The sequence below is a fragment of the Astyanax mexicanus genome, chromosome 10 (genome assembly GCF_023375975.1).
Source record: "Astyanax mexicanus isolate ESR-SI-001 chromosome 10, AstMex3_surface, whole genome shotgun sequence".
Lineage (NCBI taxonomy): Eukaryota > Metazoa > Chordata > Actinopteri > Characiformes > Acestrorhamphidae > Astyanax > Astyanax mexicanus.
In genome coordinates this window covers 49,385,703-49,403,760 of record NC_064417.1, presented here as the reverse complement: position 1 = coordinate 49,403,760, position 18,058 = coordinate 49,385,703, and the positions used below count along the sequence as shown (strand labels likewise).

Here is an 18,058-nt window from a genome sequence, read left to right as displayed (position 1 = left end):
ATATGTTTTATATTTTATATTCTTTAAAATAACTCTTGCTTAGGTAGAGACAGTTTTGCACATCTCTGCTGGATTTACTCAGTCAGCTTTATGAGGTAGAGTCACTTGGAATTCAGGCTTTCAGTTAACAGCTGTGCTGAACTCATCAAGAGTTAATTACTTGAATTTCTTGCCTCTTAATAAAGTGTTTATGAGCATCAGTTAAAGTAAAGTAGTGAAGAGGTAGAGTTACAGGTATACAGTGAATAGTGAATATTTGAGTAATGTTCTAATAGATATTATGAGAAGCAAGAACTACTCAACTAAATAAAGAACATTACTTTAATAAATGAAGGTCAGTCAATCCGTTATGATGAAACTGGCACTCATCAGGATTGCTCTAGGAAAGAAAGAGCAAGAATTCCATCTGTTGTACATGATTCGTTTTATCAGAGTTACCAGCCTCAGAAACCACAAGTTAACAAACAGCTCCCTAAATAAGAGCACCTTAATGCTTCACAGAGTTTTTTGGTTTGTTTAACACTTTTAAGTTACTACATGATTCCTTATGTGTTCCTTCATAGTCTGGATCACTTCAGTATTCATTTATAATGTAGGAAACATATTAAAATAATGAAAGAATAATACCACTAAAAAATGATGAGTTTCTTTGATTTGACCAAATTTAAACCCTCTGGAATATAATCAAGAGGAAGATGGATGATCACAAGCTGATCATCAAACCACCAAACTGAACTGCTTGAATTTTTGCACCAGGAGTAAAGCAGCATAAAGTTATCCAAAAGCAGTGTGTAAGACTGGTGGAGGAGAACATGATGCCAAGATGTATGAAAACTGTGATTAAAAACCAGGCTTATTCCAGCAAATATTTATTTCTGAACTTTTAAAACTTTATGAATATGAACTTGTTTTCTTTGCACTTTGAGGTCTGAACGCTCTGCATCTTTTTTGTTATTTCAGCCATTTCTCATTTTCTGTAAATAAATGATCTAAATGACAGTATTTTTATTTGGAATTTGGGAGAAATGTTGTTTGTAGTTTATAGAATAAAACAACAATGTTCATTTTACTCAAACATAAACGTATAAATAGTAAAATTAGAGAAACTGAAGTGGTCTCTTCATATATTTCTGAGCTGTATATTTCTTTCATTGTTTTTTTTTTTTTTCAGGTCGAATGGGGAGAAGAATCCCAGGGTGAAGCATTATAAAGTCCGACAGACTGAAAATGAAGATGGAAAGTTTTATTTAGCAGAGAAATATTTATTCAGCACCATCCCAGAGCTCATCAACTATCACCAGTACAATGCAGCAGGTCAGCACTCAGCTACTGTTACTACCACACATACTGTATTTCACCCCTATCAAATCAAAAACACGTATCAAATATCATCCAAAATGGTGAAGACATAGATGTTCTTAATGTTAAAAGAAAAATGATTTATTTTTTTATTTCTATGTTTCCTGTTCATCCAAAATGGTAAACAAAGTGTACAGAACATCTAAAGGGTTCAAACCACAAAGAAATCTAAAACCAGATAAAAATGGAGATGGAGATGTTTCCTGTTGGATAGCAGGGATGTACAAACTGCATAAGTACACAAAAATCATACTGTATGTACTGTACTGTATATTATGGTCTGATGGACTATTATAATCTGATGGATGCAGAATTTGATTAAAACAAGGTCAATTTTGGTCCATATCTAAAGTATTTTTCTTTTTCTGTTGAAAAAAATTAAATTTAATAATACAGAAAAACTCAACTATTTTCTTTAAAGTAAATCAGCCAAAAAGATTATTTGAGCTGGTGATACAGTTATGGATCTGCAGCATATTAATAATAAGTGTTTATTAATCTTCAATATTCTTTTCACACTGGCAGGTTTGATAACCAGGCTGAGGCACTGCGTGTGCCAAGACAGAGGAAATTCTCCCAGGATTGAGGAAATCGTATCAGGTCAGTCGATACATCAGATATACAGGAGCATCTGCTGGTGTTGATCCACTGTGTTTTATTATCAAGTCTAAAGTCAGTGCAGTTTTGTTTTCCCACAAAATCTTACAGCACTTCATGCTTCCCTCTGCTACTGACAACTTTTATGGAGATGCGGATTTCATTTTCCAGCAGGACTTGGCACACTGCCCACACTGCCAAAAGTACCAACTGATCTTATATAATATTCTAATTTTCTGAGACACTGACTTTTGGATTTTCATTGGCTGTAATCCATAATCATAATCATCAACAATAAAAGTGCATATATAAGTATATAAGTTAAGTTAATAAGAATTAAAATCATATTGAAAAGTTACTTTATTTCATTAAAATTTTGAGAATCATGTATCATTTTTGTTCCACTTAACAATTATGTGCTACTTCATTTTGGTCTGTTATTAAAATTGCAATTAAATACATTTAGGTTTGAGCTGATTTAAAATATTGAAGTAAATCTGCAACTAAAAAAATATAATGAATAAAATACATAAGATTGGCACTTTCTTAAACTTAATGTAGAAATACATCTTTTAGTGAATACAAATCAAACAGTTCATATCCTCCAAACCTTTTTGTTTCATTACAGTTGTCTGTTTTCTACAGTTGTCTATTTTCTACAGTATGTCTATTTTCAAATTTAAGAATTTGCGGTTGATTCACCTTAAATCTGATCCTTAATTATTAAGTGGAGTAGAGAGTGAACAGGCAGCTTCTCCAAGTGTCCTGTAGGGGCTGATGTACTGTAGTATTATTAATTTACTCTCATAATTCATCATTTTTCTTTTTGCCGTGTAGAAAAGTGGGAGGTGGACCCGGACGAGCTGAGTCTGGGGAAGGAGCTGGGCTGTGGGCAGTTCGGGGTGGTTTTAGAAGGATTCTGGAACGGTAAGAAAGTGGCCGTGAAGACCGTACGCGAGGACGCCATGTCCGAGGAGGAGTTTAAAGAGGAGGCTAAAATTATGACGTGAGTGATAATTGTTTTTCAGCAGTTTTATTTTTTTTTGGAGGGGGTTAAATAATTATAGCTTACAAAAAAGTTACATTACTTTTATATTAAACATATAATTGGATTAATAGTACATATGAATTAGTGCTGTAAATGTTAATAAGATTAGTCTGGAACCATAAAATTTCTAAATGCAAATTATTCACGTGACAAAGTTTAGTCAGCCTGGTAACACACACATGCACACACAGCTAATGGCATGATTTCTTTTACCTGGTTGTTGAGTGTGGAATATGGAGCTAGAGTAGTGTTTATTTCCTCCGTTAAAGCTCTTTAGCCTAGTAAAACATAAAAAAGTCATTTTAAATTAAATGTAATTGGAATAGGATAAATTGGATTGTTAATTTATTTTAATTCGATATTAGATTTTGTCAAATTAAAAGGAAACTCAGAAAATTAGATAAGTTGTGTCTGTAAAGCATTCACAAAGGACACATTAGAGTTGTGTATTTATAATAAATACTTAAAGGAGAACTTCAGTGTAAAATGGATTTGGATTGTAGTAAAACCTGATAAGAAGAAATACACAAAAAAATGATGCGTAAAATTTACTTTAAAAATTTTTCGCAACTTTCTGCATTTGCTTTTTTTAAGTAAATTTAATTTCAGATAATTTAAGTAACTTCAACTCGGTTTCAAGACACAGAGTAAATAAGTGAACTGAACTTCATTCAATCATTTCTTTTAGTAAACTTTACTTCATTTATTTTTGCTATATCAATTATTTTTTTAGTAAACTTTACTTAATTTCTGCATACAATATTACCTAATTACAATTACTTAATTTATACAATATTACTCAAATACTTTATGATACATAATAGATTATAATTCCTGTTTTTTTTTTTTTTTAGTTAAAACACACATATCACACTGTCTCAACACATGGATGGCATGTAATACATTCTTTATACTAGTAAACTAAAAATAATGTATTACATGCATCCATGTGTTGAGACAGTGAGACTTGGTCTGTTTACAAAATAAATATTTGAGATTATGTAAATATTGTTTACTTGTAATTAGGTAATAATGTATGCAGAATTTAAGTAAAGTTTACTAAAAGAAAGGATTGATTCAGTAAAAATAAATGAAGTAAAGTTTACTAAAAGAAAGGATTGATTCAGTAAAAATAAATGAAGTAAAGTTTACTAAAAGAAAGGATTGATTCAGTAAAAATAAATGAAGTAAAGTTTACTAAAAGAAAGGATTGACTGAAGTTCAGTTCACTTATTTATTCTGTGTAACATTTAAGTCTTGAAACCGAGTTGAAGTTACTTAAATTTATCTGAAATTAAATTTACTTAAAAAAAGCAAATGCAGAAAGTTGCGAAACTTTTTTACGCAAAGTAAATTTTACGCATCATTTTTTCAGTGTATAACCATATTTCAGTTTAAGTCCATTTCACACCAGACTTCTCCTTTTTTTTGTCCTTCAGGTCTAGTATAATGTAACTCCAGGTAGCAGCTCACTGATTATAACTGCACCTCCTCTTCCTGTTTAACAGGAAACTGTCCCACCCTAAGCTGGTGAAGCTGTATGGCATGTGCATGCAACGCTCACCCATGTGTCTGATCTTCGAGTTCCTGGAGAATGGCTGCCTGACGGACTTCCTGCGCTCCAAAAAAGGCTCCTTCAAGCCGGAGGATCTGCTGGGGATGTGCCTGGATGTGAGCGAGGCCATGGACTACCTGGAGAGTTCCAACTTTATACACAGAGATCTGGTAAACCTGCACTCTCAGGGATTGTCAGATCTGCTCCTCTACACTAATCTAGATTTACTTGCTCATTTAATTAGACAATTAGAAGTCAGAATACATGTGAAGATCAGTAATGTCAGTAAAAAAGGCCACTAACCCGAGAAAAGTGACAGAAGGTGGACGGTAGGCAGCTGGTCTATGGCGCGTGACTGTGAGACGGACAACAGTTAGAGATGTTTCGAAATAAAGACATTTTAACACTAATAACAGTCTTTGCAATGTGATATGTTACTTTACAACATGTGTAATAATGCCCTGCTAAGTGCATTCAGCCACTGACCTAGTCTTAGACTCTCTGTAAAACGTAAAATCCACCGGAGATCCTATGTAAACCCACCTGGTTACACACAGCTTGAGTGGATTTTTACTTTTAACTAGTGTAAACAGAACTGTTCTAAACACACACCTACCTATCTCAATTGTGCTTGGCTGGTGTTGTTCCCCCTATAGACAAATTCTAGCTATTTGTTTTTTAGCTCTGAATTACTGGGTAAAGCATATAAACACTGATGTGTTATTTGCACAAATAACACTGCAATGAACTGCATGCTGTTCCTAGGGCTGTTATTTTGCTCCTATCTGACAAGACGGCGTCACTGCCCGGCTTCAGCTTTGTCTGTGGGCGGTCCTGAGCCGAGGTGGGCGGGGCCATGAATACTAATTCACGGGTTGATGTAGACACAGTGCTTTTCCTGATCGACTCGTTTTTCTGAATATTTTCTTTTACTAGCTGCTGCAGACAATGGAGTTTGAGGAAGAGTTTTATCATGTGCAGCGTCATATACAACTCAGAGAGACCTATTGTTTTTCACAAAGAACAAGAAAAAGTGGATTTTAGGGGAAGGGCACCTTTAAGAGCCAGATGGGCTCTGATTTTGGTGGATTGCTATTTTAACAACGCAGATACCTGGAAACGTCCAATGCTTCTCAGCACAATGAGAATTGTGATGCGTGATAACACTTTGCGCAGTGTGTATGATAGAGCCGATTGTGTATAATAGCATAATAATGCAATTATATAACTTAAGTCACTTGCTGAGTCTTTAGTAATGAAAGTAATGAATCTTTCCTGTTTGCAGGCGGCGAGAAACTGCCTGGTCTCAGAAAAGCTTGAGGTGAAGGTGTCTGATTTTGGAATGACCAGGTAAGAAAACAAGCTGTTATCAGGTACAGTAAACCTTTCCTGTCTGCTGAGGGCATGCTCTCTACATGATCACCTCTCATCATTTTCTGCTGGACCCTGCAGGCCTGTGCTGGATGATCTGTACGTCTGCTCAACCGGCTCCAAATTCGCCATGAAGTGGTCGTCACCAGAGGTGATCAACCACACCAAGTTTAGCAGCAAGTCAGACGTGTGGTCATTCGGTCAGTACGACGTAATTTCTTAATTTAAACCTGCTGTATTTAGATTTAAGTAGAAGTTATGCAGATCTAAATCTCTAACCTCTACATAATACAATATTATAAACTGATTGTGATTTTTTAAATGAAAAACAGTAGGTTTTTCCACCATTTACAGCTCTGGAAAAAATTAAGAGATCTCTTCATTTTCTGAATCAGTTTCTCTGATTTTGCTATTTATAGGTTTATGTTTGAGTAAAATGAACATTGTTGTTTTATTCTATAAACTACAGACAACATTTCTGTGTCCCAAATTCCAAATAAAAATATTGTTATTTAGACCATTAATTTGCAGAAAACAAGAAATGGCTGAAATAACAAAAAAAAGATGCAGAGCTTTCAGACCATAAATAATGCAAAGAAAACAAATTCATATTCATAAAGTTTTAAGAGTTCAGAAATCAATATTTGGTGGAATAACCCTGGTTTTTAATCACAGTTTTCATGCATCTTGGCATCATGTTCTCCTCCACCAGTCTTACACACTGCTTTTGGATAACTTTATGCCTTTACTCCTGGTGCAAAAATTAAAGCAGTTTAGTTTGGTTTGATGGTTTGTGATCGTCCATCTTCTTCTTGATTATATTGCAGAGGTTTTCAATTTGGTAAAATCAAAGAAACTCATCATTTTTAAGTCTCTTATTTTTTTTCCAGAGCTGTATTTCTGTTTGCATATACACTGACCTGCCAACAGTTAATCCTTTTATTTTTATTTTTTTCCTAATTCAACTTTTGTTTTTATTTTTACCATTTACTTTTTTAGAATATTAGTGTTATTCTTATGTACTTAATTTTTTAAGACTGAATCTGAGGTAAGTGATAAATCAATATTGCCTTAACTATTCCTTCACCTCCTTAAGCTCTGTGTATTTTTATTACATACTAAATATTACTAATGCAGTAAATATATCTGAACTGTATATTAAACATTACAACTTTGATGATAAATGATATTCAGTATAGTATGTCCTCCTCCTGAAGTATGAGCTCCTATTGATTTAACTGGTCTTGGTAATCTCAGGTGTGCTGATGTGGGAGATCTACAGCGAGGGGCGGCTGCCCTACGAGTATCGCTCCAACGCGGAGGTGATCGAGTCCCTGAACGCCGGACAGAGGTTACTGCAGCCCCGCCTCTGCCCAGAAACCGTTTACCAGCTGATGCAGTGGTGCTGGAAAGAGGTGAGTGAGGATTTTTCAGTGGCATCACTAAGGGTTTTTACAGTAGATTTAAATTCTGGCATGCACAGCACACATTTTTGGGCTTTTATGTATGGCGTACAATTTTACGTGAGGCATGGGCTTTTATGCCCGGTGTGCGTTTCTAATCAGGGCATGGGCTTTTACACATGACTTGCACTTTTACGCGTGTTTTTACTCATGGCCTTTTATGCACAATTTTACATGAGGCATGCACTTTTATGCATGGCGTACAATTTTATGTGAGGCATGCGCTTTTACGCACGCCTTTTAGGAATGACATGCTCTTTAATGCACGATGAACGTTTTTACGCAAGGCATGGGCTTTTACGCACAAATCCTGCTTTTTCACCATGAAGGGTATACACTTTTATGTATGCCGCAAGATATTATGTGAGCCATGTGCTTTCACACATGCTGCACGTTTTTAAGCAGGACATGGGCTTTTATGCATGGCACCTGATTTTATACAAGGCATGCCTTTTACACAGCGATTGTGCTTTTCGGCATTCAAGGCATATATGTTTTGCACTGTGCACGATTTTACATCCTCCACTGAATGAGCTTGTAGGCACGGAAGGCATGCATCTTTACCCACTGAATGCCCTTGTATGCATGGCACCATTTTTACGTGAAACTTACGTTTTTCGGGCATAGAATGCCTAGACCTAAATTATTTCCAAGGCATGGTAATATTTTTTTTAACATTGTTACTTGTTGATATTGATCTTACTTTAATTTAATACAAATGAACCCTTAATTTTTCATTTTTGGCTCAAGTGCTGCCGTGCCCTACTACAGCTGTTTTCCAGTGAGGTGGGTGGGGCTGTTTTATTGGCTGGAAAAGTTTTTAATTGGTCTATTCTGATATGTTATTATAAACTTAAAAAACAAATATTAACAACACAATGTCCTTAATAGTGGATGGAGGGTCTGAAAGTGTTAAAAGTGTACCTAGTGCCTGAGGAGCCCAAAGTGACTGAATGCTTCCATTGCTTGAGAGCAGAAAAGGCCATCAGCATCACAGTAGAAGCATGAGTTTGGCAGATTTGTGAGGCATTTGTCTTGTTTAATCTACTGTATTAACTGTATTATTATAACGGCATGTCTTCATTTAATTCTATTTTATTTCTAATAGAAACCTGAAGACCGGCCGTCCTTCGCTCTGCTCCTCCATCAGCTGGCCTCTCTTGCTGACTTCTGAGCCATGGATTGTGTTAAATTTCATACACAAATCAGAAACCTGAATATAGATATATTGTACAGTTTATAGCAGTTTATTTATTTGTAAATTCTATTTATTTCTACATTTTTTATATTTCTGAGCAACCTTGATCTAATGGATCAGCCTTTGGTGCCTTAGTAGATAAATATATGGTAAGCCATTTTTGCCTAAAATTACACCAGTGATAAAGTCCTAACTTGTATAATGTACACTGTAATAATATAATATAATTTTTTTTAACTATTAATAATAATATTAATTGATCTAAAACTGATCTGAGTTTGTCTAAGTCAAAATTACAGAGGAGATGTCTGCAGTCACAACATTTACTAGTTAAAAATGCTAATTACTAGTTCAATTGTAATTTTTATTGGTATACTAGTGCATCTAAAAAAAATGTATACTATCCTTGAAAATTACTTTATTTCAGTAATTTAGTTCAAAATGTGAAACTTAAATATTGTATTTTATAGATACAACACAGAGTGATTATTTCTCCTATTACTATTGATAATGGATTACAGACAATAAAACCCAAAAATCAGTGTCTCAGAAAATTAGAATATTATATTAGACCATTTGGTACTTTTGGCAGTGTGGGCAGTGTACCAAATCCTGCTGGAAAATGAAATCCACATCTCAATAAAAGTTGTCAGTAGCAGAGGTTCAGCATGAAGCGCTGTAAGATTTTGTGTGAAAACTAAACTGCACTGACTTTAGACTTGATAATAAAAACACAGTGGATCAACACCAGCAGATGACATTAGATGCACTAGAATACTGAGTTAGAACGTATATCAATGGTGTGTTTGTAAGCTAAACCTATTTGCTGTATAAACTCTTGTAGTGTAGCTGCATTAAAACACTTCTGCTCTTCTGCTCTAGAGGGCGAACACAAGCTATTTAATAAACTAGATAGAGCTTCAGCCTCAAAACTATTCATTACTGTATTATTTACTTCATTTACTGTATTATATTTTTTACTGTTGGTTCAAATATTATGTATCATAAGTCATTTTAATACCATGTTTTATTTTTAATAAAAGCAAAAAAACCCTAATCAGACAAATATACCATGTTTTAATCTGTGACCACACACACACATACACACACACACACACACACACACACAAACAAACACACACGCTTTAAAAAGAACAGGATGACCAGACGAATGGACTTACTATAGAAGCCCATGGTGATACACACACCCACTCACCCTCACACACATGCCTCCTTTGGTTACTGTGGAAACCACACAAGGGTTACACACACACACACACACACACACAGGCTGCCAGGCCTCACTATGTATCAAACAGCCCAGAGCACATGGTCGGCTCACCTCATATTTTATTGAATGTGTTTCCAGTGGGGTTATCCGCTCTGTTGTAGGCTAATGAACTAGCATGAAATATTCAAGCAGACAGCTACTTCATTTTTTCAATTTCCCTATCAGTTATTATCTAAACCTTTCACCACTCACTGGAACAAAATGACACCAAAGCAAATGACTTTTAATAGGAGAATGATGTGATCTACAATAGCTTAAAGGGGACCTCTTTTTACACAGGTTAGAATAGGTATATGGTCTATACAAAACATACACTGAGTGTTTATATCTTACATAGCTTGTGCAGGCAGTGGGTACAGAGCCCTCACTCAGACAAAGTCTGCTGCCTAATCCTGCTGTGTACTGTCAGAGGTTCTCAGGAATGGTGCCAGGGTGGTTCTCTGCAGGTTTTCTTATTGTGATGTCACAATAAGAAGCTAGGGAAACATCCAATCGGTACATAGAAGCATATGATTCCTGACGCAAAAAGTGAGTTTTGTATAATACACACTATATTATGCTATATTAACCATTACAGTGGAAAGTCAGTCACTTCTGGTCAAATAATATGATTATTTATTTTTCTCTATGTTTTTTCTCTATATAATAAAAAGAATATTCTCTATAGAGACACACTTCTGCATATTTGACTGTTTATTTGCTTCAACAAATTCATCCAGAAAAGGATTATTATTATTTTATTCCCACTTGCCATGCTATGCCCATTTAATATCATATGCAATAATACATTTTAATTAAAATTTTTGCAGTAGTGTATTGTTGATTTTTTTTTTATTTAGCGTTTTGTCATATCGAGTATCGTTATCACAAGAATACCATGAAATATTCTGATCTTATTTTAGGGCCATATCGCCCACCTCTATGCCTTGTCCGGACGGGATTTGTTTCTCAGGGAGTCATGGTGGGGCTCCTCTGTGATTTTATTCCCGTCCGGAACGACCATGTATGTGTTTTTCTCAGACGTCGTCTGAGAAAATTACAGGCTGAATTACCTACTGTTATGTACTGAATTACCTACTGTTTGCTGAACTCCATTCTCTTCCAGTAATTTTAGTCCCATCCGGAAGCACATCCGGAGATCCATGTAAAAATACTACAGCGAGTGGAAATGGAGGAGCTACTGAACACAATGTCATGTGACCAAGAAAGCCTAAAAAAACTTTCTTGCATCCATTGCATTCTGGATGCAGGAGTTTAATCACTGAGTAGAAGTGTTAAATATTTTAGATTTCATGATTTATGAGGGTTTGAGGTAGTTTGGGTGTTGGGTGGTTTTGTGAATTGTATTTAGTATTTAATAAAACCAGCCGACTAGTTTACAAAATTATGTTTTAGCAATTGAAAAAAAAAAAAAAAACACCAGTAATAAACACCAGTATTTATAATTTGTTTGTTTGGCTAATGATAACTCACTCACAGAGAGGCAGCTAAGGATACCACTTTAAAATTAGACTCCTTTATTAAGGTTTTATAAATAGTTTATAAAGGCGTTTTTTAAGCGTAACTTACAACACCTAAATAGAAGGAACAACAGTGACTATAACTTAACATGTGTAATTGAATAATACAGAAAAACGTTAGTCATTTAATATGTTATTAAAGTTAAATGAATAAAGTTTTTAACAGACATTTATTACTTAATATCCATTAATAAACTGCTTTATAAGTATTTATAAACCCTTTATAAAAGAGCTTTTTAAAGTGGTACCCAGCTAAGCTAGCGTTAGCTTAGCATAGATTAGCTTAGCATAGTTCATGTTAGATAAATGGGCCTCTGTCACTTTAAGAAAAGCACTTGCAGCCATTTTCTGCTCTTTGTGTGCGGGGTGGGTGGATTAGCGGACGGGGCTGAAGCCGGAGCATCAGTCGGTGGAGATCCAGGAGAGAGGCACCCTCCCCCGGCTTGTGTGAGAGCCGAGTTGCGCTTTGGCCGGTCCGTTCGGTTTCGGGCGGACATGAGATTTGCGGGTAGGCTGTGAGCTGGGCTGTGTGTGTGTTTAAAGCGCTGGGTCTGGTGATGAGGAGGAGGTTAGATAGATAGCGGGATGATGGAGGCTCGGCGGGAGGGAGGAGGAGGAGGGGACCTGCTGCTGCTGCTGCTGTAGTTCGCGATGCGCCGTCATTTTTTATCACTGAGACCCGTCTAGTCCTGCTGTTTGCTGGTGTTTCTGCTTGTTTAGCGCGTTTCTCGGGTTTGTGGTTTTATAATAAGTATAATATAGAGGCGCTTGTGTGAACCAGGCATCCGTTCATTCAGTAGAAGCGGTGATAGCGGCGGTAGTATCAGCGGTGGTGCTGCTGCTCCGCTGCCTCACTGAAAGAAGCATCCTTCCCCGTTATGGGTGGGGTGAGGGGAGGACTGTCGTCAGAGCCTCCATACGAAGAAATACTGATAAATATCTGGGTTTTCTCACTGATTCCGCCTGTTTTAGATGCAGATTTGTATTTATTTGCTGTATAATAATAAGAAATAGCTTTAACGCGTGTGTTTTGTTAGATATATGGGTTATATTAAGGTGGCTCTTCTCAGTGTGGGCTGTAATATGGTTGCTAGGTTAGCTGGTTACTGCTGTTGCTAGCTAATCTAACGCTAAGCTAACTAGCTAACGTAACTAGCTGTTACTGTGTTTTTATAACGTTAACCTATTTAAACAGCAAATTTCTGCACTTCTTCTGGAAAAATGGGTTATAATAAAAAAGTGTTGTTTTAAATAATTCTAATATTACATATGAAAATACAATTTGGCATAAATATACGTGTTTCATAAATTTCACTTTCGAATTTGTATTAAATAATAATGGTGTAACAAAATAAAGAAATATAACAAAAATAATGTAATGTAACAACAGAAATCTACCAAGTTCAGCATATTTAGTGCACACAAATTGCAGAAATCTTGGACTTCCTGGAAAAAAATGTGTTATATTAAAAGAAAGCGATATTTTGAGTTAATTCTAATAATAAATATAACATAAAATCATACATTCAGTTGAAACTTAAATAAAAATCTAACGTTATAAATGCCTGTCTGTTTTGTAAACAGCAACTTACCAAGACCCTGAATTTGTATAAAATAATAATGGTTAATAATAATAATAATAATAATAATAATAATAATAATAATAATAATAATAATAATAAAAAACTTATCAAAATAAATACAAAACAGTCAATACAAAACGAATTTTTGGACTTTGTGCTATATTTAGAGAAAGTGATGTTTTGTTTGTATATTTCCTAAACAGTAACTTGCCAAGACCCTGAATTTGCACTATATAATAATGGTGTAACAAAATGAAAAATAGAAACAAAAATAATGCTAACTACTGCTTTCTTGAGTTTTTTTTTTATCATGTCAAGAGTTTTTTGCGATAATGTTTTTTACAATGAGATATGGCACAAACCTACACAAGCTACACATTTGCACTCACTTTGTTTACCCCATATTTTAATAGTAAAAATGACCGATACCTAAACTGAACAGCTGGGGCACACTAAAAATTAGGTAATGTCTAACTAACATTTCTTAGTATATTACACAAAAAATACCCCTTCCTTACTTGTCATCAGTGTGTGCTACCTTTCGTTGGATATTTAGTTATATTTAATAAGATTGAATTTCTGGCCACAGTGTTGTAAACCATAAAAAAGTGACCATATTCTTTGCTGTGATTTGCGACTTCATGCTGACTGAGAACTAATTAATTTTATCAGGTAATGTGATAATAGGGTGGCAGAAGGGAAACAGGAAATATTGATCTATTTAGTTGTGTGAAAGGTTTATCTGCCCTAAAACAATAGCACAATATTTCATGGTATTTTTACAATAACGATACTTTTGCCAATAAGACAAAACACTAAATTAAAAGAAAAATTAAATAACACACTACTGCAACAAAATGAAAATACAATTTTACTATTGCATACATATAGCACACCCCTAACGGATATATTAAAAAATACAAGAACTTTATCAGATTTGTAACAGAAGTCAATAATCCAGAATGTCATGATACTAATAATAATGCACTCCAAATATCTCAATATATCCAAGATTAAAGTAAAATAAATGATACTGGGCAGATATAATCTGTTTGTAGTAGATATATAATGGGAAATGAGAACAGTGTGAATTTTTCTTTTGCTAAAAACTGCAAAAAGTAGTACCCTAATGTGATAATTAGGGCTGGGTGATATGGCACCATATTTTAGGTTGTAATATCATTCACGATATTAAAAAGGTTAGCAATATTATTATGTATAATACTATATGGCACACTGCTGGTCCAAAGTGCTGTTATGAACTGTGCTAACCTGAGACATGCTCTTTTGAGACCAAATAAGCATAATATCCCTCATTTTTCACCAGTGTGTTCAACCTATAAGCCTCCATTACAGAGACGATGAGAAACAAATGATATTTCAACAGGTTATCAGCTGGTCATCGGCTGTCAGACGGTGCCCTTAGCACAGAGTATGAATACACTGCTTGTTAGTCATCAGTCAGTACATCACTCACTGTAGCCGGCCTGTTCAGAGCCTCAGTGTAATTTCATAGCCTGAAGGAAATCCATCATAAATCTATGATGTAATCCAGTCCGGTGCTGAGGCCGATGCTAAGTTGAACAGCATTCTCCACTCTGCTATCATTCTTGAAGGAACAGCGTACGGCATTGTGTCCAGTATTAATACACTTTGTCTTTATAATAGAGTGATCTGACTGATGGACCTGTAGTGTGTTACAAATTCATACAAACAATCGGCAGATTGAGGCGTGAAACCTGTTCATGCATCTTGCCATAGGCTGCCAGAGCTCAGAGAGAGCACAATTCGTCTTGCTCTCTCTGGGTGGGTGATGTGGATCAGCACAAGGCGTCTGTGAGCTGATGTATCAGAACCCAGTTGCTGCTCTTACCCTCGAGCGCACTGTGATGCTACTTAGTAATGCTGCATCAGCAGCAGTTCAAAAAGAGGCGGTGGCTGACTTCACATGTGACGGAGAAGGCGTGTGCTAGTCTTCACCCTCCTGGTGTTGGGGCATTACTAGTGAGGATTTGCATAGAGCTGCTTGGCCATGACGACTCTCCATTTCATGAGTCTCTATACACTCTGCTGTTGTTCATCTAATCTAAAGCTACATGAAGTTTGGAGGTGTGTAGTGATGAACTCTGAAGCTACATTAAGTTTGGAGGTGTGTAGTGATGAACTAATCTGAAGCTACATGAAGTTTGGAGGTGTGTAGTGATGAACTCTGAAGCTACATGAAGTTTGGAGGTGTGAAGTGATGAACTCTGAAGCTACATGAAGTTTGGAGGTGTGAAGTGATGAACTCTGAAGCTACATGAAGTTTGGAGGTGTGTAGTGATGAACTCTGAAGCTACATGAAGTTTGGAGGTGTGTAGTGATGAACTCTGAAGCTACATGAAGTTTGGAGGTGTGAAGTGATGAACTCTGAAGCTACATGAAGTTTGGAGGTGTGTAGTGATGAACTCTGAAGCTACATGAAGTTTGGAGGTGTGTAATGATGAACTCTGAAGCTACATGAAGTTTGGAGGTGTGTAATGATGAACTCTGAAGCTACATGAAGTTTGGAGGTGTGTAGTGATGAACTCTGAAGCTACATGAAGTTTGGAGGTGTGTAGTGATGAACTCTGAAGCTACATGAAGTTTGGAGGTGTGTAGTGATGAACTCTGAAGCTACATGAAGTTTGGAGGTGTGAAGTGATGAACTCTGAAGCTACATGAAGTTTGGAGGTGTGTAGTGATGAACTCTGAAGCTACATGAAGTTTGGAGGTGTGTAGTGATAAACTCTGAAGCTACATGAAGTTTGGAGGTGTGTAGTGATTGGTGTAGTGACTCTGCAGAAAGTTGGTGAACTCTGTGAATTATGCTCCTCAGCATCCGCTGACCCCGCTCTGTTATTTTACACTGACACAGTCTCTTCTACTGTGTTATAATATCACTGACAGTTGGCTGTGGAATATTTAGTAGTGAGTTGTGAAATTTCACGACTGGACTTGTTGCACAGGTGCTGCATCCTATCACTGTACCACAGTGCTGGAGTTCACTGAGCTCCTGAGTGCCACACATTATTTCACTAATGTTTGTAGAAGCAGTCCCAGCATGACTAGCTGCTGCTTTTATTATTATACACCTGTCGACACAATTGATTCAGCAACACCTGAGTTCAATGATTTGGTTCTTTTCGGATTTATTCAATGTGATATAATTCTGAATCTGAAATATGAAAAATATATAAGCCACCACCTGTGGTGTATGTAATCACAAACTGAGAGAGCTGGGTGAAATTGTAAAAAATGTGTATTACAACATTAAAGGACATTTTTATGATGCACAATGTTCATAACAATATTTTGACATACACACAACATGCATCAGCAGTGTGCCAGATTCCTAAAAAGGTGCTATTCACATACTCTTTCATGACAAGTACAGTGAAAATAGTAATGAAATGTTTAGTTGGGTTAGTGTTCTTTAAGCATTGATGATAACCATGATATGCTTATTAAAGCATATTGTGAATACCAGGGTTCCAGACTAACACGGTTCCACCGTCCCAGAGACAGGATTAAAGCTTTTTTGCAACACTTTCAGGAGTTTTCTGAGACAGCTTGCTGGTTGAAATATCACTGAGTTTTCCTAATTATAAGTGCAGAGTCTCTTTCCAGATACACTGCAAGAGTAGGAGGAGCATATGGACAAGAAAGTCAAAACAATTAATGGCATTATGGCTGTTGAATGGTACACAAACAAATACAACATTAATGGTAAATAATAAAGTATAAGTATTTTGGTTACCTTTGAGACGGTTTTGGGACAATTCTGGGACGCTTGTGAAAAAAGTTAATCTGGAACCCTGAATATGATAAGGAAATGTAACACAATACCATAAAATATCATCACACTGCCCAATTCTAGTGTGTGTTATGCTGCAGGCCTTTGGAAGAGGAAACTCACTGAGCGGCATGACCCAAACATGTCACACTCTCAGTGGCTCAATTCATGAGAACCCTGTGATCTCCCTGCAGTCTTCTGCTGCCCATCCGCCTACCAGGGTGATCCTTACGTCTGTTACTGGAGGTATAAATGGTAGCGTTCTGAGCATTCTGAGTGTAGAATAGCTGTTCTCATCCATGATAATAAATTGTACTATTGTCATTTTAAGACTAATGACTAATTCTGCTACACTGGAGCGTCACTAAAATAAAATCTGAAACTGAAACTAAGGTCGGTAAAAATGTAACATTTGGCTTACCTAAATGTATTTTTGTCTTACCTACAAAACAGTTTGTCTCAGTTACAAAACTGCAGGTTATTAAACACAAACATTTTAACACCCCAGCAGAAAACCTGACTTTACCTCACATGACAGCAATGCTATTCTAATCATATATTTGCTTCAGTGGTGCTACTGAGGTGTGAAAGGCAACAAGTTTTTTTGGTAAACAAACAAATGCTAAGGCTAAGCTACCTCAGCTAGTGTTACTATCCTAGTCCTGTACAGCTTTTAACTTCCTGCTGGAAAACGGACAGTATTAAAAGAGGTAGTAACCTATTTTTAAACGTGATAAGTGAAAAATGACGAAAGCTTTATTTTTTGGTGTAATTTGTGTGAGTAAAGCTACTACCTGCCATTTGTGAATCTACCACAACTGCTGAAAAACGAGTTGACACTCCTCAATAATAAAACACAATGGGTAATATTGAGGTCACCAAACATTAGAATTGAGATGATGTGCATATATTTCAGTTGATGACTGAATTGTTGTGACAGGTCTACGTGAGTGAGGACAGGCTGGTTAAAGCAGTTCAGAGGTTCAGAAGCCGTGGATTTGTTTTCTCCTGCCTTCTCGCCTGCTGGTGTGCTGTAATCCGTAATTAGCGTTTAGTCGTAGTACGGGGTGCAGTTTATAGCGCAGCCTGTTTAAGCGTGGGGGATTTGAGGAGCAGATATGTGTGTTTTCAGGTCGCTGGTTCTGGCTTTGTGAAGCTCGAGTAACGTATAGGAATGTGGGTTCAGAGACGGACTCTCAGCAGTGTGGGAAAGTTGACTTTGGCTTCGTCACCATCAGACTCTGTCTGTCTGTCCCAGT

General features: G+C 36.3%; 2 protein-coding genes across 3 annotated transcripts in view; both read left to right on the top strand.

Annotated features, from left to right (window-relative positions):
- The window catches only part of itk (IL2 inducible T cell kinase), a 28,261-nt gene extending 19,439 nt beyond the window's left edge, over positions 1-8,822 (top strand). The window contains exons 10-17 of the mRNA XM_022684308.2: positions 1,172-1,314; positions 1,885-1,959; positions 2,794-2,962; positions 4,513-4,729; positions 5,845-5,909; positions 6,012-6,130; positions 7,188-7,345; positions 8,502-8,822. Of these exons, the coding sequence (XP_022540029.2) occupies positions 1,172-1,314; positions 1,885-1,959; positions 2,794-2,962; positions 4,513-4,729; positions 5,845-5,909; positions 6,012-6,130; positions 7,188-7,345; positions 8,502-8,567 (1,012 nt within the window). The 3' untranslated portion in view covers positions 8,568-8,822. The remainder of the gene's footprint in view (positions 1-1,171; positions 1,315-1,884; positions 1,960-2,793; positions 2,963-4,512; positions 4,730-5,844; positions 5,910-6,011; positions 6,131-7,187; positions 7,346-8,501) is intronic.
- A 2,931-nt stretch (positions 8,823-11,753) lies between these two features.
- Positions 11,754-18,058, top strand: part of cyfip2 (cytoplasmic FMR1 interacting protein 2) — a 46,953-nt gene continuing 40,648 nt past the window's right edge. For both annotated transcript variants that reach the window (XM_007254444.4, XM_049483880.1), the window contains exon 1: positions 11,754-11,910. The gene's annotated coding sequence lies outside the window, so the exon portion shown is untranslated. The remainder of the gene's footprint in view (positions 11,911-18,058) is intronic.